The sequence below is a fragment of the Loxodonta africana genome, chromosome 14, assembly GCF_030014295.1.
Source record: "Loxodonta africana isolate mLoxAfr1 chromosome 14, mLoxAfr1.hap2, whole genome shotgun sequence".
Taxonomy (NCBI): Eukaryota; Metazoa; Chordata; class Mammalia; order Proboscidea; family Elephantidae; genus Loxodonta; species Loxodonta africana.
This window is the reverse complement of record NC_087355.1, coordinates 86,498,074-86,523,220: the sequence shown is the minus strand read 5'-3', so window position 1 is coordinate 86,523,220 and position 25,147 is coordinate 86,498,074. Positions and strand designations below refer to the sequence as shown.

General features: G+C 45.7%; 1 protein-coding gene across 1 annotated transcript in view; it reads left to right on the top strand.

The window, feature by feature from the left end:
* FAM135B (family with sequence similarity 135 member B) overlaps positions 1–25,147 on the top strand; it is a 166,873-nt gene that overhangs the window by 118,317 nt on the left and 23,409 nt on the right. Inside the window, exons 7-11 of the mRNA XM_003408304.3 lie at positions 4,712–4,865; positions 7,063–7,112; positions 17,193–17,348; positions 18,409–18,482; positions 23,674–23,828. Of these exons, the coding sequence (XP_003408352.2) occupies positions 4,712–4,865; positions 7,063–7,112; positions 17,193–17,348; positions 18,409–18,482; positions 23,674–23,828 (589 nt within the window). The remainder of the gene's footprint in view (positions 1–4,711; positions 4,866–7,062; positions 7,113–17,192; positions 17,349–18,408; positions 18,483–23,673; positions 23,829–25,147) is intronic.

The following is a 25,147-nucleotide window of genomic DNA, read 5'->3' as shown; positions in this document are numbered from 1 at the left end:
ATTCAGAGTCAATATATCAACTTCCCTAGTTACTAATGAGTTATTATTTTTTAAAGTTCTAAATAGGTCAGATAATATAAGAATTGACCAATGTATTAGAGAAAACATCGTAAGTTAAGTGCATTGGTGAATTCACATGGAACACCTGCTGATAAAAATCATTAAGACTAATGACTTGCATGTTTGGGGTGCTTTGTGGGGGCAGAGAACTCTTCTCCTTTATCGTCACTCTTGTCTTCTGAGCGCAGCTTGGTCCCAGTGCAAAGCCTTGACTCCTTGACCCCAGGTCTTTCCTCCAATTCCAAGTCCACTGAAACGTTTATGGAGCTCTGTTGCTTTTCCCACAAAATGCAAGTTAAAAAAGAAATCACCTTGCAGTAATTTGTAAGAACTGAGTCAAAAGGCATCTTTGAAAAATCTTATAAAAACTGCTGTGTGTAATGTAGATCGTAAACAGAGAGGAAAGAAAACTCCCCTTCTGGCAGAAGGCATGCTGGTGGTTCAGGGAGGTAACACTGGCAATCCGTGGCAAAACCAGAACTTGAAGTTGGAGTTTGGGTTTTGGTCTTAAAACCGTTTGCTCTGTATGTAGCCCAAGTTCCAAACCCTCTGTTTACTCCCTTTGAGCTGTGCAAATATTTACCCATGTACACTGGACTGAATTTAGCCATAGAAGGGGAGAGACACCTACCTGTGACCACACACTTAGTGTGGGGTGGGCTCTGACCCAGGAAGCTAGCATTTCTGAGTCCGTGTGCAGCCTAATGTCCCAAGTGCCCTGCATGGTTGCTCTATCATTATCTAGGGTTTCCATTCCAGACTGTTGAAAGGGGTGGTTAAACCATTCCTTCTTCGTGCTGGGGAGATGGAGCATGGTTTCTCAGTCCACTTCGTGCAATTCTGATAAACATACATTGGCTCTTCCCAGCCAACACAGGCAAGGCGCTGCAGGCCTGGAGGGGAGGCTGATGGAATTTTCCGTGGTATAGCACTCATTTTCAAAAATGCATGCTGCTGAGTAATTCAGGGACAAAGACATTTCATTCTGTTTTGCTTTGTTTTGTTCATAATAACCTCTAGCTGTATATTTTTTCTTCCCAGATTTCTGTTTGAGTTGGCATTTTGGCTTCATATTCTATCAATAGTCATACTGAAGCAACCTTATGAAGATTTCCCAAACTTTTCTTTGTTCCTGTCTTGAAAAAGTCATACGATATTGGTGCCTAGTTTTATAAGTCAAAGTTATTAACAGACTTCGTGGGCTCCTTGCCTTCTTCCATATATCCTCAGGCACTTTCCAAATGAGGCGTTGTTACTTAGAAAATGCAGTTGTGGGTAGGTAACCACCAGAGCATGGGGTGCTCAGAGCTAAGCCAAATGCCGCTTGGAGCAAACAAACTGGAGACCCATACCTCCTGGCTCTGAGGTCTGTTAATCCTCTTTCTGCTTTGTCACAGCTAATGGAGACACCCCAGGACTTAAGTTAATGCCTCAGTCAAAGTAAACAGCCCTTTGTGGAAACATCTGTTCTCCACCAGGCATTGCATTGAGAGACATGTGTGGTATACTGAGAACATATTAGCACCTGGATTTTCAGAATCATTGCCTCTGCTGGCAAGCATGGTGACCTTGTACAAGTCATTAAATTCTTTGAGCTGCAGTCTTTCGATCTGTGGAATGGAAATAGGAGTTCCTACCACGTAGTGTAGATCTGGTCCAGAAAGAACTATAGGAGATATTCAGTGAGAAATGTAAGGAAGAGAGAAATGGCTAGGGTATGTCCCAGCTTGTGTGTGTGTGTGTGTGTGTTTTCAAGATAAATATTCATTAAACGGACATACATATACATAAGAATGTATGTAGATAAAAATATTCTAGAAGAATCCCTAAGAAATTATTGAACTCTGAGGAGCGGGGCCCTTTATCTCGTGTTTCCTTTTGTAATGTGATTGGTGATTTTCACCGTATCTATACCTATTTTGAAAAGCAGAATAAGAGTGTCTGCCTTATATGGCGCCTGTTGAAGATCAAAGGAGATAAAGTATAATGGGAACATCGTAGATGTTTCAGAAACAGCGGTTTCCTCATTGCCCCTGAGGAGTGTGGGGTGTCCCTTGCCATACACAGGCTCTGCTGGTCTTTCTCCATTTTTCCTGGCTTCTCTGCATGCTACCCTAATGTAATAAGACGGATGAGAACTAGGAATATGGGGATTACCCTAAACACCTGATGAATGTAGGCATTGTAGTGGACTGAATTCTCCGGTTGCGAAATGGACGCGTGTTTTGACTCCAAACCTTGTTGAATGTCCTTCCTACATTCCGATTGGATGGGACCCAACAATCTCCTGATGCAAACCCAGGTTTCAAAGCTGAGAAAGAGAGGCCCTGGGGTGTGAAGAGAGGTACCGAGAGGCTTTGTAGTGGATTCTGTGACGTGCTGCCCAGACCCCCTCTCCAGGCCAGGAGCACCCATTCCCCCAACTGTGGGGGACCCTAGTGGCCTGTAGCCACCGGCCAGGTCACTCTGGGACTTTGCCTGTCTGGGGAGAGCTGCACAGCAATGCCAAGCTTCCTCCCCAGGGTCACACACACCCAGCGCTGGTCAGTGCAAGGGGGACCTGGTCCCCCGCCCCAAGACGGGGCAGCCTTGTGGGGCCGTCATGCATCCAGAACACCTTTGGGATCAACTGGCATCTTCGTTGTGCCTGCATGGCTGGGCAGCACCTCCCAGCCCCCAAGGTGTTCATCCTGAGAGCACAACCCAGTGGGTGCTTGCAGGTGAATGTCTGCCTCAGCTGCTTTCCTGGAGCACTGACCTAAGAGAGTCGGGGGACTGTGCGATGGCAGACCTGATACTCCTTTGCTTACCAGATTGTCTGTAGTGAACAATTTCACATTTTTTTACCACATCAAAAAATTTGCCTCTAGGTATGGCTGGCATCTGTCTCTCTCCCAACCCCATAGCATCTTCCTATGGAATCAAAGCCCCTTTTAAAATTTACAGTCCCTGTAAGGGATGGGTAACCCAGTAAACCAGGTATGCACAGGCTGACTTGTGCTCACTTACTAACCTGCAGTGAACAATTACAGATAGGTTTCACAGGGTGTGTGAAATCATTCACTACAGGTTAGTAAGTAAGCACAAGTCAGCTCATGCGTACTTGCTTACTGGGTACTGTGACCCTGTAGCTGACCCTCTCGTCATGACAAGCTGGGTAGGGTATGGGCACACCTATCATCTCCTGCCTTCATGGCAGTGTTGGGAGCACTGCAGAGGTGCAGATGGTCACTGATCCCCACAGAACTGTCCTACCCCTGATGGGTCAGCTTAGGACTTATAGACAGCAGCAAGGGGCCAGGGGGACCAGGTGAGGCAGGGATCTGCCACGATGGCCCACTACTCAGGCCAATTTACAAAAGCCACCAAAAGCATAGAATCCCACTGATGCCCCAGCTGGAGTTTCTTTCATGCAGTGGGCTGCCAATCAGACAGGCCAGGCAGCACAGAACTGTGAAGAGCCAGAACTTTCTCCCAGCACAGCCATGGGCCATCGGTGGAGCTGGCAGGCCTTGTGACTAGCACGCAACTCAAAAAAAAAAAAAAAAAAAAAAAAACAGTTGCCATTGAGCTGACTCCAACTCATAGCAACCCACGTGTGTCCGAGTAGAGCTGTGCTCCATAGGATTTTCAGTGGCCGATTTTTGGAAGCAAATCTTCAGGCCTTTCTTCTGAGGTGCCCCTGGGTGGATTTGAACCACCAGCCTTTCGGTTAGTAGCTGAATGCTCAACTGTTTGCACCACCAGGGGAGCCAACACACACTACTCAATGCCTCCTTTTTCCCACTGCCTGAGAGCCAATTCCCATGAGATTCTTTTCTCCGTTATCAGAAGAAAAAACAAACCTCTTTCTTGATATTCACCCAGAAAATCCTTGTCTCTTGCATTTGCAAGAAAGTCAGACCGTCCTCTTCTTCATCGTGTCTGGGTCTCCAGTCCACTGTGGACTGAGGGGTGTTTTCCTTACTGAAAGCCACGTTTGTGTGATTTACTGATTTAATACATCCTGCATCTACACAGCAAATGAAGAGAACATTCCTCTCCGCACGTTCACATTCAGAACCTCTAACAAAGCCAACTTTCAGCATTGGCCGCCTGACCTCACGGTGCCTTCCTATTTCACAACAGTACAGGTTTTTCTTTATCAGCACCACCTGCTTCTCGCCTGTCTGCTGCAAGGGTCTTTTGGATTGTCTGCCTCTCCCGCAAAAGGAACTCACCCCGTCTGTCTCATGACCTCTCCCCTTAGAGTGCACCTTGCAGAAGAAAGGGGCTTGTGAGTGGGTGCCATCCAGTTCTCCCAATGAGGCAGGCCATCACCGCCATGACCTTCAACTGTTGTCAGCTTCATCTCTGTCCACATCACCATCAGCATCATCATTCATCACCGTTATTGCTGCATTGCTAATTTCAGCACGACAAGACAGAGGTGGGCAGGTTTCATGCTTTTCCTGTGCAGAGGGATGGAGAAGAGCCCTCTGCCTGAAAACTTCTCCTGGAAACGTCAGTCATGTCCCTGTTTCTAGGGAACGGGCCTGTATCCCAGAGCCTCGCAACTTTCTGTGATTGTTGGTGCAGGCGGTGGAGGGAGGGACCCTGTGCAGCCGTGCCAGGTGTGATGTCCTCAGGTGTGCTTGTGTCCCGCCCACAGGGGAGCTTCTACGTGCCCTCGGAGAACTGCATGCAGCATGCCCACAAGTGGCACCGGGGCCTGTGCCACCTGCTGCTGCACGCCTACCACGGCCTCCGCGCCTATTTCCTGGTCATCATGCGGGACATCCCAGAGCTGCCACGCACGGAGCTGGGTAAGGGGCGGGGCAGGGAAAAATCCATGCCAGCAGCCCACCCTCCTCTCTGGGATTAGTGATCCAGAAAACTTGGCACACTTTCATAAATGTCACCGTAACACACACTGTGGTTCAGGTGGGCGTTCCTGCCCTCTGCATCATTCCAGCAGGCAGACTCCCATATGTGAAAATGCAGGGAGCAAAGGCATGAGGGATCACGGAGTGAAGAAATAAACTAGGTAATCCTTGCGAAAAGAAGACGACACAAGCACCTCGAGGCACATTCATTCATTCACTCATTCATTGACTCACTGAATAGGACGAAATGCCCACCACATCCCTCGTGCTTGTGGTGCATACTCTTGCTTTCTAGGGTGAAGTGTAGCTCACGATGTTGGTAGTTGCTATCGAGTCAGCTCTGATTCATGGCAACCTTATGTACAACAGAAGGAAATGTCTGGTCCTGCGCCAGTGGAGTTTATTTCCTTTCCTTATTTAGGCTGTCATGATGAGATTCCAACTTACAAGAGCGTAAAACAATTTTAAGAAAGGAAGAAAGGACCAGAGAGAGAGCAAACACATACTCACGTATATATTAATCTAATGATTATAAAAGGATCCCTGGTGGCACAGTGGTTAAAGCGCTTGACTGCTAACCGAAAGGTCAGTGGTTTGAACTCACCAGCCACGTCACAGGAGAAAGATGTGGCAGTCTGCTTCTGCAAAGATTACAGCCTTAGAAACCCTATGGGGCAGTTCTACTCTGTCCTGTAGGGTCGCTCTGAGTCGGCATCTACTTGATGGCAATGGGTTTAATGATTATAAAAACCTCTTATGTAACCATTGTATCTGGACTTCTGGAGATGAATTGCTTCTTGCACATGAAATTTCCAAAAATTGAACATCATAGAGACCATTGGTCCCGAATCCTTCTTGCTTGACAGGTGATTAAACTGAAGTTCAGAGAGGTGAAGTGACTTACTCAGGGTCACACAGCAGTTTGTAGCAGAACCATGACAGACGTGCAGAGATTCTGAATCCTGGGGCAGGTCCTTTATGTCGCATCACACTCACTTACCACAGGTGAGGTAACCTGGTTCTTCTCAAAGCCTTCTAATGAGCCTCTTCCTCAAACTCTTGCCTGGACCAAGTGTACATGACTGGCCACAGCATCATGGAACCAGGGGAGAGCTCACACACACCTATGGACATTAAATCACAAATGCTGAGAGGCTACTGGATCCCACTAATAAGGTGGAACAGTGAGGGCCCACCTTGGTGGCATGGAGGGTCCTAGTGCTTTAGGATGAGAGTCACTGGAGCTGGGGAGCAGGCTCAGCATGGCCACTCCCTTCCCTGGGCTTTCAATTCTTCATCTTTGAAATGGGAACACAAGTCCATGGCCATATAAGTTACATAGACCTATGCCGCTGTGTGTGTGTGAGACTATTTTTACACAAATAACGTGCAAGTTCTATGTTTGTTTGCCAACTGCACCCTCCTCTGTGAGATATTTTCATAAGAGCTCTATGCCAATTTTTTTTTACATGTTGCTGTAAAAAAAAATTACATCGTGTGCAAAAATACCTGGGGGGAGGGCACATCTGGCAAAGAAACACAGAAGGGATGTACACGTTATTTGTGTAAAAATTCAGTCGCACGCCTCTACTCACAAAAGCACAATGCATGTAGAACCACTTGGGACCACACACAGTGCTGTGTGAACATGGGGATCTACTCTTTCTAAGAAATCATCCAGGAGATAGTGTTACACTGTTATCTAGTGCTAAACTACAAGGCTCCAAATCAGGATTTAAAAAAACAAAACCCAGTTGCGGAGTCAGTTCCAACTCATGGCAACCCCATGTGTGTCCGTAGATCTGTGCTCCATGGGGTTTTCAATGGCTGATTTTTCAGCAGTAGAAAAGGCCTTTTTTCCAGGGCATCTTTGGAGGGATCCCAACGGTGAACTCTTTGGTTAACAGCAGAGCAGCCTAGCCATTTGCATCACCCAGGGACTCCAAACCAGGATCACCCTCTTCATAAACATGACCCATGTAGGCAGTTAGAATAGGTATAACAGAGCCCTCAGGAGGTGTGTTTGACTCTGGGACTGTAATGCCACCTGGAAACCTATGCTTTTTCATTTCATTAGCAACTGCTACGTTCTTGTATGTGTCCATTTAATTGTTTTTTTTTTTTTTTCCCTTCCCAGAGGCCCTTGCTGTTGAAGAAACACTCTCTCAGCTGTGCTCAGAGCTACAGGTAATTAAAGAATTGGACCCCTTGGTTCTGAGCGGTAGTAGCTATACAGGACAAGCATAATTGCGTGCTTGATAGAGAAGGCAGAAATGAAGAGACAGCCCTTATAACCTCACACCGGACATCCATCCAAAAAATACTCAACATCCTGTCACTCAAAATCATTAAGTGTCCATTAGACACCTGTTGCGTGCCTAGCTCTGTACTAGATGCTATGGAAAAACTAAGCAAGTTCACAGGTCTCTTTCTCTAGAGTTCAGAATACATTTATGGATTTGATCATTACCCATCCACTTAACAACCACATATTGACTAATTACTATCCGCTTCTCACTGTGGGTGACAGTGCACCTGTGCTCATATGGTCCCATGCATGGCTGGGAGGTTGTCAGCTAGGATAATGATGAAAATGACAAAGTGGACTTGCCAAAACTCCATCCAGCAGATTTTAAGAATCTGTGCTTAATACATGTTTGGCAAATGTATGTATTGTTATGTACCATCTGTGGGACACTTTCACATCCCATTGGGTTGTATGCTTTGGGTGAGGGTTGTTATCCTTACATTGTATTATTGTTATTGTGTACTGTGGAGTCGATTCTGACTTGTGACAACCCTATATGACAGAGTAGAATTGCCCCACAGGGTTTCCCAGGCTGTAATCTTTATGGTGTTGGTGAAGAGTATGGAATATGCCATGGACTGCCAGAAGAACGAACAGATCTGTCTTGAAAGAAGTACAGCCAGAATGCTCCTTAGAAGCGAGGATGGTGAGACTTTATCTCGCGTACTTTGGGCATGTTATTAGGAGGGAGCAGTCCCTGGAGAAGGACATTGTGATCATTAAGGTTGTGTGTCAACTTGGCTGGGCCATGATTCTCAGTGGTTTGGCAGTTAGGATGTAGTTTGCCAGTCAATTGATGATGTGATCACTTCCATGATGAGATTTCATATAATAGGATCACCCCCATGATGGCATCTGCTGTGAGTAGCCAATGAGTGGAAAGTGAGTTTCCTTGTAGGCGTGGCCTGTATTTAACGTAAGTGGACTTTCTTGCAAGGCTTGTGGGCTTTTGCTCCCTCTGGATCCTGAAGCTAACTGCTGTTGTTTCGGCCTCTGGTTCTTGGGACTTGAGCTAGCAGCTACCTGCCATCTTGTCTGCCAGCCTTGGGATTTGCCAGTCTTTGTAGCCTATGAAGAAGAGCTTTGCTGTCTGGCCTGACCTGCCGATCTTGGGTTCACCATTCTCTGCGGCTGTGTGAATCAGGGGAAGCCTCCAGCCTGACCCAGGGACTTGGGCTGTCCCAGCCTCTGCAATCGCATGAGCCATTTTCTTGATATAAATCTCTATATGGATATTTATGTGCTTTACTGGTTTTGCTTCTCTGGAGATCCCAAGCTAAGACGGACATCATGCTTGGTAAAGTAGAGGGTCAGTGAAATAGAGGAAGACCCTCAACAAGATGGATTGACACAGTGACTACAGCAATGGGCTCAAGCATGGCAACAATTGTGAGTCTGGCACAGGATCAGGCAGTGATTCATTCTGTTGTACACAGGGTCACTGTGAGTCAGGACTGACTCAACAGCACCTAACAACAAGAACAATCTTTACTGGAGCAGATCTCCAGGTCTTTCTCCCATAGAGCTGCTGGGTAGGTTTAAACCACCAACTTTTGGTTAGCAGCCAAGTGCTTAACTGTTGTGCAACCAGGGTCCCTCTCTTTATATTAACAAGAGACAAATGCACATGGAAGGAGAAGTGGGGATTGGTAACACAGCGATTACAGTAGAAGCAGGACTCAAAAGCTGACCATGTCACTGCAAACCGACCTCTCTGTCCTTTAACCCAGCGTTTCCCAAGTCTGCCTGAACGATGGAATCATCCTTGGAACGTTAAAGAAGTGCCTTTGCCTGAGCCCCATCCAAAGTAGTTGGAACAGAGTATCTGGAAGTGGAGCTTGGGTACTGATACTTTCATCAAAAGCTGCCCAGATGTGTATAAGGTACAGCCATGGTTGAGAACTTTGTTTTATAGTGCTAAGGTGCACCTGACCCAAGACATGGTGTTTTCAATTGCTTCATATGCATGTGAAAGCTGGACACTGAATAAGGAAGACTGAAGAAAAATTGATGCTTTTGAATTATGGTGTTGGTGAAGCATGTCAAATATACCATGGACTGCCAGAGAATGAGCAGATCTGTCTTGGAAGACGTACAGCCAGAATGCTCCTTGGAAGCGAGGATGGTGAGACTTTGGCTCATGTACTTTGGCCATGTTATCAGGAGGGACCAGTCCCTGGAGAAGGACATCATGCTTGGTAAGGTTGTGTGTCAGCAAAAAAGAGGAAGAACCTCAATGAAATGGACTGACGCAGTGGTTGCAATGACGGGCTCATGCATAGCAATGATTGTAAGGATGGCGCAGGACCAGGCAGTGTTTCATTCTGTTGTGCGTGGAGGTGCTATGAGTCAGAACTGACTTGACAGCACCTAGCAACGACAACAAATAAAATTAGCAAAATTCAGTGTCACTTTTTGCCATTTCAACATTTTACATGTACTTACCAGAATAATGGTGCCCTGGTGGCAGTATGGTTAAGGGCTGGGCTTCTAACCTAAAGGTCAGCAGTTCGAATCCACCAGCCACTCCTTGGAAACCCTATGGGGCAGCTCTCCTCTGTCCTATAGGGTCATTATGAGTTGGAATCGACTCAACGGCAATGGATTCTTTTGTTTTTTACCAGAGTAATAAGGAGTCCCGGTGACACAATCGTTAAGCGGTCTACTACTCACTGAAGGTTGACATTTTGAACCCACCAGCAGCTCCATGGAAGAACCCCCCAAAAAAGGTTACAGCCTGGAAAATCCTATGGGGCAGTTCTACTCTGTCACATGGAGTCACTATGAGTTGGAATCTACTTGATGGCACCTAACAACAACAATCAGAGTCCTGGGCCACTGCGAGGCCAAGCCACTAACTCTGCCTGGAAGGAACCAGAGCCCTCAGAGACGCAGGGAGGAGACTGCATTGGAGCCCAGCTGAGAGAGTAATGGGGCCTGGCCTCCTGTACAAGGGACTTCCGTGGGGCTAGGGGCCTGGGGGTCCTGAGGGCAAGGCCTGCGCCTGGGAAACTGAGTGGGGGAACGAGGATGGGGATGGGCGGGGGTGGGGGGGGGCGGGCAGGCAGTGAGCTGGGCTAATCACGAAGGGGCCTGTACTCCTGGCATGCCACAGAGCTCAGACTAACTCCCCAGGCCACAGGGAGCCATGGAGAATATTAAGGAGGTAGGTGATAAGCTTTCTGGGGCTGTGAGGGAAAGGAGGCAGGGAGGGAGTTCCTCTTGGGGCAGTAAGTGATGGCTAACTACAGTTACAGGGAATTAGGGACCTTCAGGGTATGTCCTATGTACAGAGCAGGTAATGTGTGTCACAGCCTCCCGTGAGGGGGCACTCACATACCCCACTCATCCACTCATTTTACGCTAAATGGACACAGAGGAGTGGCGTCTTCCTTAGCCCCGGTACCAGTAAGGGGTGGCCCAGGTCGTGAATCCAAGCCTGTCTGAGCCCCAGTCATGCAATACCATCACACCTGCCTCCTGCGGTGGCCTGGGGGAGAGGTTAAGAGGTTAGCACTCAGGCTGCAATGAGCCCATCACATGCATTTCATGAGAGGCAGATGGCTGCCCCCTTCCTTTGGGCTGTGCCCCCAGCTGCAAGGAGAACTCTGCGTTTGGAAGGACTGTGATGGTGCAGGCTTTGTTTTGTACCAAAGCAACCAGATCAGCAGAAGGCTGCAGAGATGTGGCGTGGTGACAGGGAGGAGAGGAAGGAACGGGGTGGGCATCAGCCGACTTGGCGTTTTGCTAAAGGGCTGGTCCTGGTGGTTGGAGTGGAAGAACAACACCCCCGCCCCCAAACCCGAAAAGGTGCCCACCGACCTGACAGAGGCAGAACATCACCGTTTCATGGACAACCACAAACGGAAGTGACGTGCCATCGCAGGCTCCTTGTGTGGGATTGGAAATGGTTCCAGGTGCTTGAAGACACTGAAAACAGTGCTACAGCAATGGAATGGTTTAGGTACCTTTTCTCCAGGTGACTCTGATAAGCATTTACTAAGCATCTACAGTGTGCCAGCCATGGAGCCCTGGTGGCGCAGTGGTTAAGAGATTGTTAACCAAAAGGTCAGCAGTTTGAATCCACCAGCTGTTCCTTGACCATTCCTTGGAAAGCCTATGGGGCAGTTCTACTTTGTCCTATAGAGTCTCTATGAGTCAGAATCGACTCAACGGCAATGGGGTTGGGTGTGCCAGCCATTTGGCTACTTGTCAGGATACAAAGATGGAAGAGACCACCCGACGTGGGATCTATGAGAAACAGATGAGTCCACAGCTAAGGCAGAATCTGCCCATACAGTCAGTGCTGGAACCAGGGGTATGAGACAGACCAGGGGGCTGTGCCAGCACTAGAGGCCCACGGAGGAGAGCCTGACTCCAGCTGGGAGGACAAGAAAGGCCCTACAGTGAGGTTAGCATGAAGGCGTAGGGGAAACACGCAGAGAGGGAAGGGCACCCAGGCAGAGGCAGCTGGCTGAGGTAGGGGTAAGACTGCACCCACCTGAAGCAACATAGGTGCTAGAGCCCAGCGGAGGATATGGAGCCCAGGTGTGGGGCAGGGCTGGAAGGTGAGCTGGAGTACAGCTGAGGGGCTTTGCTGTGTCGCCTGATGGCTGATCAGGAAGAGGGTGGGGGGCTCTGCAGAGCAGATGTGAAAGCCCTAATGAAACTCGGCCAAGACTTTGGTTCAGCAATTAGGTTCAAATACCACGCTGAGGATCTACTGGAAGCAATGTCAACTTTCTTTGAAAAGACAGCAACACAGGGATTCCTGTAACCCAGAAGATTCTCCCCTGGGTGCTCCCAAGTTGTCTGATAGTCTCCAGGGAGATTCCACATTGTGGTGAGCAGCGTGCCCAGACCTGCACCGTCCTGGTAGGAAGTACTGCAGAGAAGCTCACTGACTGGACAGTGAATGAACAGCTACAGATTCTGGGCAGTCAGAGGTTTTGTTTGTTTTGCTCTTTGCCAGTTCCCTTGCCAGAGCATCCTCGTGCGGTAGGTGGCCCAGGAGGAAGCTCTGGCCCAGTGAGGCCAAGCCGCTTTCTCAGGGCCTCGAAGTGGAGGGGCCGCCCGTGCGGGGCAAGGAGGCGATGCAAAGGCCCTCTCTTCCTCTTTCTAAAATGCTAGGCCACTGGTTGGGCTCAGCAGTCATCCTAAAACCTTTCCAGAGCTCTGAGAAGGCTGAAGCACCTTTTTATGTCCCTGCCATGGTAAATTGTCAACAAGAATCCCAGCCTCCAAGGCTTTTACCTCTGCACTCAGCGCCTTGTTCTCCCCGTCTGTAAAACAGGGGAGCAGGGGGTGGGGGTGGGGGGGAGAGGTGGTGGCAATAATAGCACCCATCTGATAGGGCCGTGTTTTAATCATCTAGTGCTGCTGTAACAGAAATACCACAAGTGGATGGCTTTAACAAAGAGAAATTTATTCTCTCACAGTCTAGGAGCTAGAAGTCCAAATTCAGGGTGCCTGCTCTTGGGGAAGGCTTTCCTTTTCTGTTGGCTCTGGGGAAAGGTCCTTGTCCTCAGTCTTCCCTGGTCCCAGAGCTCCTCAGTGCAGGGACCCCAGGTACTCCCAGTGCTTCTTTCTTGGTGTTATGAGGTCTCCCGGTCTCTCTGCTGCTTCTCTCTTTTCTGTTGGAGATTGACTCAAAACAGCCTAATCTTGTAGATTGAGTCCTGCCTCATTAATGTAACTTCTACTAATCCCGTCTCATTAACATCACAGAGGTAGGATTTACAACACATAGGAAAATCACATCAGAGGACAAAATGGTAGACAATTATACAATACTGGGAATCATGGCCTAGCCAAATTGACAGATATTTTGGGGAACACAATTCAGTCCATGACAGGCTGGTATGAGGATTAAGTAAGTTCACGTCTGAGATACACTTAGCCCAAAGTACCCCCAGCTGTGGGTGATCATTATTTTAGATGCCCTAGTGGGCACTCAGGGAAGCTGCCAAGGGGAGTGACACAGAGCTGAGACCTGCAGACAGTGAGTGTGTGCAGGGAGGGATTGCAAAGGTGGCAGCGCGCACACAGGCAAGGTGTGATTGCACAGGGGTTTGCAGCCCTGGCTGCACAGGGGGCCCCCTGGGAATAACTTATAAGTTGTAGTGTCTGAGACAATGGGGCGGGCCTGGACAGATGTTGTTTTACAGCTTCCCAGTGAGTCTGCTGTGCAGACAGGACTGGAGACCTTGTTAAAGAGCCTCTCTGATTCAGGGAAAGAAAAGCAGGCTTCACTAGACTCAATACCTGCTCCTGTTGAGGACTCAATGATGCAGACATCACATCCTCCAGGAAGCCCCCCATACCTCTTCCACAGCACTCAGTACATACCTAGTTCACAGTCCGTTGTAGGTGTATTATAACCACCTAATAAATAAAAAAAAAAAAATTTTTTTTTTTAATAAATAGTTATAACTAGACCATAGCCTCTTCCTGGACTGTGTGTTATGTATCTTCGACTCCCCAAGCTTGACACACAGCCCAGCACATAGTGGGCACTCAGTGAACACCAAGGGCAAGAGGGAGGCAGGCAGTGGACAGTAGAACGTGGCTAGAGCCTAGCAGACCAAGGTGGACAGAGAGGAAGCTGGTGGGTGCTGAGTATTTTCCAGGCATTTCACCTGAGGCAGAATGAGCTGCGATCACATCCTTGTTAGCGTGAAGGGCCTCTCCTTGGTCTTGCTGGGGAAGCTCCTCCAAACCCATCATCGTAATTGCATAGCCCAGGAATCCGGGAACGTACAGAGTCCTCCTGTGGCTTAATTAGAAGCTTTCTGCAACTTGTCTGCAGCCATGTCTATTATCAACTGGGGAAAAATATAATTCTCCCAGAAGTACATTTAATGAATAGATTTTCTTTTTTTTGGTCCTTCACATTGGTGCCTAGGCTCAGAATGTGAACCAAGCTTGCCCTGCCAGTACTAGCAGAGGGGAAATGCTGTGGGTGACAGAAGAAGATGCCGAGGAAGGGAGGTCTGAGTTACTGAGGCACAGAGCACCTCCCCTTGATGCAAATGCACTTATTTATTCAGCAACAAGTTATGAAATTCCGACTCTATACCAGGAGGCATCATGCTAGCTGCTGGGAATACTGAGAAGACTAGAGCTCGAAATGCAGACAAGAGAGAGATGTTGGAAGTAAAACAGCAGTGTATGGTGAGGGAGGCTCTGAGTGAGATCTGAGCAAGCTCAATGGAACCCCAAAGAGAGGGAGTTGTGCACTTGAAGCCTGATGTTGTTGTTGTTAGTTGCCATCTAGTCAACTCTGATTCATGGCAACCCCACGTACAACAGAACAAGATGTTACCCAATCCTGTGCCATCTTTATGGTTGTTGGCATGTTCGAGTACCTTGTTGTGACTACTGTGTATTCTGAGTAACTTCCAACTAGGGGGATCATCTTCCACCGCTGTATCAGACAATATTCTGTTGTAAACCATACTGTTTTCATTGGCTAATTTTCAGAAGTAGATCACCAGGCCATTCTTCCTAGTCTGTCTTAGTCTAGAAGCTTTGCTGAAACCTGTCCACAGTGGCTGACCCTGCTGATATTTGAAATACCCCTGGGATAGCTTCCAGCATCGTAGCAACACCCAAGCCACCAGAGTATGACAAATTGACAGACGGGTGGTTGACTTGCCAAATTGTTGTTGTTAGGTGCCATGCAGTCGGTTCTGACTCATTGCGACCCTATGTACAACAGAATGAAACACTGCCCTGACCTACATCATCCTCAGTCGTTGCTATGTTTGAGCCCATTGTTGCAGCCACTGGTATTCTCTGTTTTCAGCCAAGATCCATCTGACATCAGCAACGATATTGCATTTTTCCATGTTCTCTTCTGAATCCAGCTTGAACTTCTGGAAGCTCTATGTCAATGTAGCACTGCAACCATATTTGAATTATCTTCAGCAAAACATTACTTGTGTTTAATATTAATGATATTGTCTGATGATTGGCACATTCCATTCGATCACCTTTCTTTGGAATGGGCACAGGTAGCTGTCTTCCAAACTTCTTGTCATAGATGAGTGAGCACTTCCAGCATTTCATCCGTTTGTTGAAACACCTTAACTGGTATCCCGTGAATTCCTGGAGCCTTGTTTTTTGCTAAGGCGTTCAGTGCAGCTTCGAGCTCTCCTTCAGTACCACTGGTTCTTGATCATAGCTACCTCCTGAAGTGGTTGAACACTGACCATTTGGTAAAATGACTCTGTGTATTCCATCCATCTTTTGATCCTTCCTTTGTCATTCAATATTTTGCCCATAGAATCCTTTAGTATTGCAACTTGAGGCTTGAATTTTTTCTTCACTTCTTTCAGCTTGAGAAACACCAAGCATGTTCTTCTGTTTTGGTTTTCTAACTCCAGGCCTTTGCACATGTCATTATAATACTTTATCTTCTCGAACCACGCTTTGAAATCTGCTGTTCAGCTCTTTTATTTCATTTCTTCCTTTCATTTTATCTACTATATGTTCAAGAGCAAGTTTCAGAGTCTATTCTGACGTCCATTTTGGTCTTTTCTTTCTTTCTTGTCTTTTTAATGACCTCTTGCTTTCTTCATGTATGATGCCCTTGATGTAATTCCACAGTCGTGTGGTCTTCAGTCATTAGTGTTCAATGCGTCAAACCTGTTCCTGAAATGCTGTCTAAATTTAAGTGGGAATACTCAAGGTCATATTTTGGCTCTCGTGGACTTGTCCTAATTTTCTTCAGCTTCAACTTGAGCTTGCATTTGAGCAATTGATGTCTGTTCCACAGTCAGCCCCTGGCTTTGTTCTGACTGATGATGTTGAGCTTCTCCATCGTCTTTTTCCACAGATGTAGTTGATTTCATTCCTGTATATTCCATCTGTTGCCATTTACGTTGTTGAAGGCAGATATTTGCCATGAAGATGTCTTTGGTCTTGCGAAATTCTATCATGCCATCTCTGGCGCTGTTTCTATCACCAAGACCGTATTTTCCAACAACTAATCCTTATTCTTTGTTTCCAATTTTTGCATTCCAATCACCAGTATTATCAGTGCATCTTGATTGCATGTTTGATCAATTTCAGACCAAATAAAAATTTTCAATTTCTTCATATTTATCCTCAGTAGTTGGTACATGCATTTGAATAATAGCCATGTAAACTGGTCTTCTTTGTAGGTGTATGAATATTATCCTATCACAACAATGTTGTGCTTCAGCATAAATCTTGAAATATTCTTTTTGACAATGAATGCGATGCCATTCCTCTTCAATTTGTCATTCCTGGAATAGTAGACCAAATAGTAGGTACTGGTAAATGGAAGCTATAATAGTTGCAAAGCACTGAGTTCAGAATTCAGTGGAATATAATGTGGGGTCCCATATAATAACCTGCTATACTCTTTCGAGTACAGTGTTGATAGAGGATGTGAGTGGTTGATTTCCAGCTGGAGGCAACAGGAAAGATGTGCTGAAGTAAGTGTCTCTAGAGCTGCTCGTCGAAAAGTGGGTAATTGAGATTTGTGGTGATAGGGTTAGAAAGTTTGCAAAGAAAAATTGAAAAGGAGTCAATGTAAACAAAGGCAGAGAGAAAGGATCAAAGGCACAAGATACTTATAGAAATCCAGGAATAAGTTGTATCTAAAAGATACCTAAAGGTAAATGGAAAGGCTAGATTAGTGCTGCATAACGGGTGATCTTGTACTCAAGACAAAGGGCTTTGCCTTGTTATTCTGCAGACACTGAGAAACTACCTAAATATTTTATTGTTGTCATTGTTGTTTTAAGTCCCAGCTTAAGAGTGATACGTAACGTGATCCTGTAGGGCTCTGAGGCATAGTAAAATATCATAGGCGTACTGAGAAAGGAGAGAGATTAATGAAAAACGGAGAAGTCCTTGAAGATGTCAGGAGAAGGCTACAGTAGGTTAATGGACTACAGGACATTGACCTCCACTTTTTGCCTCTCCAGATGCTGAACAATCCAGAGAGAATAGCTGAGCAGATAAGTAAGGATCTCGCCTGGCTTGTCTCCCACCTGATGGCCCTGTGGACCCAATTCCTGGACACAGTGACTCTGCATTCCCAAGTGACCACCTATCTCACCCAGGAACATCACACCTTGAGGGTAAGGTGTCACCTGGCATAAATGCTATAATCACATCAGTGATCTCTCAAGGAAGTTTTATGAGAGGCAGTTGATGGAGCAGAATAAGAATTAGGATTGGCCTCTAGATCTGTGTGTTGATCCTGTTTCCATCATGGACTTGCCCTGTGACTTCGTTAACTTAATTAGCCTACTGACCCTCTGCTGTCATTAGTAAGATACCTTCCCAGGCTATCTCAGGTGATAGCAGAGCCTGTCACAAAGGGTATTACAAGTCCTTTAAAAAAAAATTTTTTTTTTAAGTATTATCAAATATAAGACATTGTTCTTAGTGTATTTCTTTTCCACCAGCTTGGGTGCATGTGAGTAGTTATCAATGTCAGAAGTATTAATGCATAATAAAAGATGTTAGTCTTCTCATTTAGAACAAGAGGATAAAATACCTGAGGATCAGAACCACGGAGCACCTGACAAACTCACTTACATGACTGGCTTTGCAAATTCGGTTTCGTCTGCATTTATGTATGGTCCCTAGGTGCAAGGGGAGTCCCTGGGTGGTGCAGATGGTTAGTGCACTTGGCTGCTAACCAAAAGGCTGGTGGTTCAAGTCCACACAGCGGTGCCTCAGAAAAAAGGCCTGGCAATCCACTTCCAAAAGATCAGCCATTGAAAACCCTATGGAGCACAGTTCTATTCTGACACGTATGGGTTGCCATGAGTCAGAGCTGACTTGACAACAACTGTGTGTGTGTGTGTGTGTGTGTGTGTGTGTGTGTGTGTGTGTATTCATGCAAGGGGCTCATCTTCTAGTAGAATAAATATGAACTAAACATAAAAATGATAGAAAGCTGCAAGACTGGATTCGTTAGCATCCATTGAACTGCTCCCATGAGCCAGGTTTGGGCTCAGAGTATGGATAAGAAAGGGCAGCTGTGGAAGTTAGAAGACCCTGGTGTGGAAACCTGGGTTTGTGGGCACAGCTGTCCTGTCGGCCTTACCTCCTTGAGCCTCAGTTTTCTTTTAAAAGTGGCTAGAACGCTCACCTACAGGCTTACGCTGCCCACATTGTCTCATTCCTCAGGTCCGAAGGTTTTCCGAGGCTTTCTTTTACATGGAGCACCAAAAACTTGCAGTCCTGACCTTCCAGGAAAATCTGTATGTATCCACTGCATTTCCACCTCACCCCTAGCAGTAGCTGCTCAAGACATTCTTGACCAGTTACTTTTTTTAAAAAGCGTTTTTATCGTTGTGTATTTATGTGTGTATGTGTGTATATATAAATATGTATATATGTGTGTGTATTTATATGTATATGAGCCCTGGTGGCACAATGATTAAGCACTCAGCTGCTAACAGAAAGGTTGGTGGTTCAAATCCACCAGCCACTCCACAGGAAAAAGATGTGGCAGTCCGCTTTCGTAAAGATTTACAACCTAGGAAACCCTATGGGGCAGTTCTACTCCGTCCTACATGGTTGCTATGAGTCAGAATCAACTCGATGGCAATGGGTTATTTATTTTTTGGTTGGATATATATGTAACATTTACAAGTTCAACATTTTTCACGTTGATAGCAATGACATCATAGCAGTGACTTTTTTTGCATGATAGCAGTGACATCAATCATGTTGTATAACCATCACCCATGATTGTTGCCAGTTTCCCCTCACCATAAACAGAAACTCACCGCTTCCTAAACAATGACTCCTCTTTTCCCCCTCCCTCCTGCCCCTGGTAATCACTAATATAACTTTGGTTTCTGTACATTTGCATATTCTAGAACTTTCAAAGTTACTTTTTCTGTTCCCGTCTGGCAGAGAAGGAGACAAGCCCACCGATCTCTGCACATTCTGTCTGTGGTGTTTCCTCTGCAGAGACAAGAGTCAGGCAAACTGCAGAGGCTGGTGCTGGCAGGGGGTGGAGAAGGTCAATAGCCACAGCTTTCTTTTGTTGAGGTTTGTGATGGCTCTGTGGGCCAGAATCAAGACTCCTAGGTCCCTGAAGACATCTGTGCTGAGTCCACTTTGCAAAATAAATTAGAAGCAGGTGGTGTGGCCACAAGCTATCAGAAAAAGCAGAGCTGACCTGGGACTCTGCAGCAGGCAGCTAAGAAATGCATTTAGCATAAAAATTAAACCTGAAATGCCTAATTAGGAGGATTGATGAATTTCTAAGTTTACCTTCTTCCAAGGAGCTCTGGTGGCACAGTGGTTAAAGTGCTTGGCTGCTAACCAAGAGGTCAGTGGTTTGAACCCACCAGCCACTCCACGAGAGAAAGGCGTGGCAGTCTACTGTAAAGATTACAGCCTTGGAAACCCTGTGAGGCAGTTCTGCTCTGTCCTATGGGGTCACTATGATTTGGAATAGACTGGATGACAATGTTTTGTTTTGTTTTTTGTGGGGGGGGGTGGGGAGTGGCCTTCTTCCAGATAAAATTAAAGTGCTCAAGAAAATTAGTCAAGGGCTTCCGGAAAGATGAGGCGGTCCTCTCTTATAGATTTCCCTCTTAGGCAGGAGCAGAGCTTCTCCCCAGGTGCTGGGACCTGTGCCACAGAGGTCCAAGGTGGTGGTGTTTCTGAGTGGTAGGTCCACCTCCACAGATACATGTGGATAAGCCTGCTTTGGATGCCCCAGCAAATCTAGCAGCAGAAACACTTGAGGTTCATCCATCATTTAAAACACTGGGAGATCCTTCCACGGTCATCTTTGTAACTTTATTTTCTCCTCACTCTTCATTCTGTTTGTAAAGTACAGTGACATTTACGATTTGCCTCATGGATTCTGACAGTGAGAGGGACACTGAGGAGAAATACTTGCATGTTAAAATAGCTTGTCTAGAAATATCTCGAGTCTTTCACTCACTTGCTGACTCGTTTATGCATGGTTCACTCCAGTCCCCAGCTACAACTGGCTGAAGATATTTTCCAAAACTAAAATCAGAATGACTAATATGACACATCTAAATATGATTTTGAGGGCCACTGAACAAAATATTAGAAATCAGGATTCCTGCATGACATCTGTGTCCCAAGGTCACCACAAAAATAGGTAATGCTTAGATGCCCAGGCCATGGTCGTGCTCTCAAGGAACGAAAGCACACATGGGGGTGATGACATACCAGAAACTACTCTCCTGGAAGGAGCCCTGGTGGCACAACAGTTAAAAAGCTCAACTGCTAACCAAAAGGTTGGCAGTTCAAACCCACCCAGTGGTTCCCCAGGAGAAGGCCCAGGCAATCTGCTCCCATAAAGATTACAGCCTAAGAAACCCTATGGGGCAGTTCTACTCTGTCACATGGGGTCGCTATGACTCAAGATTGACTCGACTGCACATAACAGCAACTCTCCTGGAAGACCTATAGTAGGATGCCAACCACTGTACAAAGTGGGAAAGAAGAGTGTTCAGACGGGCTGAGTTTAAAACCCTTGTCTTTCAGTTACTTGTAGTGTGTCTTTGAAAAGTTTTTTTTTTTTTCTTCCTTTCCTTTTTTTAACCTTACTTAGTCTTATCAACAAAATGGGAAAGATATACTTTTGAGGGTCCAATGAGATAATCAATGCATATGGACCCTAGTGTATTCAGTACCCGCCACAGACTTTCTGCTCAGAAAACATAGACGGTGATGAGTTAAAGGGAGGTTTATGATGCATGTAAACACTGGGAATACTGCAGCAAACAAAGCAACAACTCTGTCCCCATGGGCTACTCATTCTAGTGGAGAAACAAGCAAGACATAAATAAATTGTAGCATTTCAAGTTGTGACAAGTAAAGACAAATAAAGCGAGGTAAGGGCATAGATGAGGATGAGAAAGGGTGTGGCCAATGTCTTGGTCAATGTCTTCCAATAACCAGCTCTCAGAAAATCAAAACAAAAAACTCTAGTTTGTGGTTTTTACCAATTTCCCTGGTGTAAATACACCTACGATGGCTGATCTTAAGCTACCTGTGTGATTACCACTGAATGCAGAGTTGGGAAGATATGTGCACAATCAGCTCTTGTGAGCCAGTCTGAACTGGCTCCAACACAACTTTGAGTGTGGGATAAGGGTTGTTTTAGCCAGTGTGATCAAAGAAGTCTTTTTGATGCTATGACATTTAACAGAGACTGGGGTTATAGCAAGTTATAGGAAGACTGGTTAGGAGTAAAGACCCTTATATGAGAACACAAAGGGTTTGAAGAACAGCAAGAAGGCAACAGTAGCTACATGGAGTGAGCAAGTCGGAGAAGGGATGGGAGGTAGGGGCAGAGTGGTAGGCAGGCACCAGGTCAAGTGGTATCTTGTGGACCAGGATAAACATAGTAATTATGATTTATTATTAAATTTTTTTACTGGAAAATTGGTATGGTGGAAAGATCTTGTCATTTCAAATTTCATATATTTGGTTTGAAATCTAGATTCTAATATTTCTAATACCAATGACATCAAACTAGCTACTGAGCCTTTCTGAGCTTCAGTTTCTTTGCTGACAGTCAGGGTGATTCATTCGTTCAGCAAATATCTATTTATTGTCGACTGTGTGCCAGATATTTTTTGGGTGTTGTATCTTCAGCCATGAACAACATAGATAAATTCCCTATCTCATGGACCTTACGTTCTAGTGATGGAAAGAAAACAAATAACTATGATATACCAAATAATAAGTGCTATGGAGAATGATATATCAGGGTGAGAGGGACAGGGAGTGCTGTTTAATAGAATTGTCAGGGAAGCCATCCCTGAGAAGGTGACATTTGAGCAGTGACCTGAAGCTGGTGAGAGATTGAGCACTTCAGATATCTAGGAGATCATGATACTTACCCTCTAGAGTGATTTTAAATGTTATGGAATTTTATAATTATGTAATTATATATCTATATCTCAGAGCTCTTGGTGCAGTGGTTAAGCACTCGGCTGATAACTGAGAGGTTAGCAGTTTGAACCCACCCAGAATCTCTGCAGGAGAAAGACCTAGTGATCTGCTCTCATAAAGGTCACAACCTAGAAAACCCTATGAGGTAGTTCTCCTCTGTCACATGGGGTTATTATAATTCAGAATCACCTTGACAGCACCTAACAACAACGTCAGCAACATGAACTGTATCTCTGTTTATCTGTACACTTATACTCAGGGCAGAACCTGCAGCTGTGTCAGGGATCAAGGAGACAGCCAGTGGGGCTGGGGTTGTGTATAAGGAAGGAGGTGAGGAGGTAAATCACAGAGATGGCAGGGGTGGAGGATCATGCAGGACCTTGGAGAATTAGTCCAAAAATCAGAATTTATTCCCAATTTTGCTAAAAATGAGCTAGACTCCAATTTCTCCCCACATCCTCACTTCAGCTTCCTTAGTCCAGATCTAAGGTTATCTCTTTCTTTAAATATTTTTGTGTCTCCCAATTGGCTCCTCTCATCCTATACTCTTTTCTTCCCCACTGTCACCCTACCACATGCTTATGCACACACTTGCACTCATATGCAGGAACACCTTCATGTATGTATCCATGTACACCGACACACATACAAACACACATGTGCACCACACACATGAAAACATGCATGCACACATGCACCAACACACACATACAGACCACACATGTAAACACACTCACAGACTCACTTTCTGGTCAGAATTATCTTCATAAAACTCAGACTTGATGTGGCATTTCTTGGCTTAACGGATTGCACTGTTCCACTGTTGTCCACACAGGACATCTAGACTCAACAAGAGTCTCAAGGAACTTCACACTCCAGCCCCAAATGATCTTTGTTGTCAATCCCAGCAGCCATTCTTCCAGTCCACCCTTCTGAGGATCTGGTCTTATGCAACATCTACTACTTCCTTTCATACACTGTGTTGATTCATCCATCCATCGTACTAGTATTTATTGATGGTCCTCTGTATGCTAGGCATTGTTCAAGGCACCTGGGATACATAAAGGAACAAAAGATACAGCACATGGGGGAAAACAGATGCTAAGCAATAAGCACTATAGATTAATAAGTTATATGTATGTTAGAAGGTGATACATATTGTGGAAAAAATCAAGTAAGATGAGGGGCTGTGAAAAGTGCTGGCGGTAGGGGAGAAGTGGGGCAGATTGTACGGTTTCATGTCTTTGGTCTTTGCTGTTCCCTTGTGCTTCACCTAATCATACAATCCGTGTCCTCTGCATGCTTTGTACCTAGACCAGTTTTGGATGCAAAGATTATGGCTTTGAGAGCTGAGGTAGATGGGTGGGGGAGAGGAACCATGGATGGACATAGAGATGGGCAGATTTTCTGAACGTTTTCTTAGGATTGGAGAGATGGTATAATAATTTTTAAGCATTTAATCTTTACTATGATGCTGGTTTTGTCTGCCCCCAGAATACAGACCCACAGCCAGCTGTCCCTGGATGTCCGGAACTCGGAGTACCTGGCCAGTATGCCCCCACTGCCTGCAGAGTGTCCAGACATCGATGGTGACTGGAGCACCCTGCCCGTGATCTTTGAGGACCGTTATGTGGACTGCCCTGCCACAGGTGGGCCTTTTCTTTGGAAAGACTCAAGAAAAAGGCTTGTCAGTGGGTTGCAATCTGTTACCCTATTTCTATCCCAACAGCCACCTAGTGGAGCCAAACTAATGAAGTATTCCATCAGTTCATAGAGGAGAAACAAGATCCTATAAGGTTAAGCTAGTTGTTTGAAATGACTTTATTGAAGTGCAGTTGACAAATCAATCCAACAAAGCACCCTACCCCACCCCATCCTTCTGGATGGAATTATAGCCAGTGCCTCAGTGTTTTCACACACAAACTGGGAACCAAATTCTCATCTCGCCAGAGGGATGTGATATATGAATATCCCTCCTTACCTGATATGCACAAAATCATTTCTAGCTGAATTTTAATGGCATTCAGTGAAAATGCCCATGAAGTGCCCATTTTATTTCAGGAGCCAAGCAGTGAAGTTGAGCAACTGGGTTCAGTAAATAAACAGATAGACGGATGACTCATCTCAGGGAGAAACGATAGCGAGTTTGACTGTATTTGTTTATAGGTATGAATCCAATCACAGTCTGGTTGGTTGGTGTTGTGCAGAATTTGTTAATGAATGGATGGGCCTGCTGGAGAGAGGCTAGTACATACTGGGCAATATCAGCCCACTGCTCTGTCTACAGCCTTGTGCATGGACACTCAATAAATGACTGCAGATACTCCTGTGATCCTTCATAAATGCCAGGTTCTGTGCTGGAGGTTTCATGTGATTTATCTCTTCAGTCCTGTAAGCAATCTCATGAGCCCTGTTTCACAGACGATAAACTGAGGCACAGGAGTTTATAAGTACTTAAGGTCACACAGCTTATATGAGGCAGCATTCAAAGCCAACTCACTGTTACACCAAAACCCCTGCTTTGCTCAGCTGTATCTTTGTGGGGTGTTTTAAACCATTGTACATGGGGTGCATGGGCATTGTTTACGTGATGGGCCAAAATATTAAATGTCAGAGTTTCTACACTCTGAGATTTATAGAATGTTTTACAAGTCTAAGTGACTTCCAAGGACAACCAAACCAAAAAAACCAAACCTGTTGCCATTGAGTCTATTCTGACTCATAGCGACCTGGTAGGATGGAGTAGAATTGCCCCATAGGATTTCCAAGGAACACCTGGTGGATTCAAACCACCGACCTTTTGGTTAACATACATAGCTCTCAGCCACTACAACACTAGGGTTTCCACAAGGACAATACAACCTTGCAAATAGATTCTGCTATTTGGTTCTTGGTTGTACTCTGACATCTAGTGTCAACACATTGTATAACAAATAAAATGTGTGCTAGCTTAGAAATGGTAGCTCAG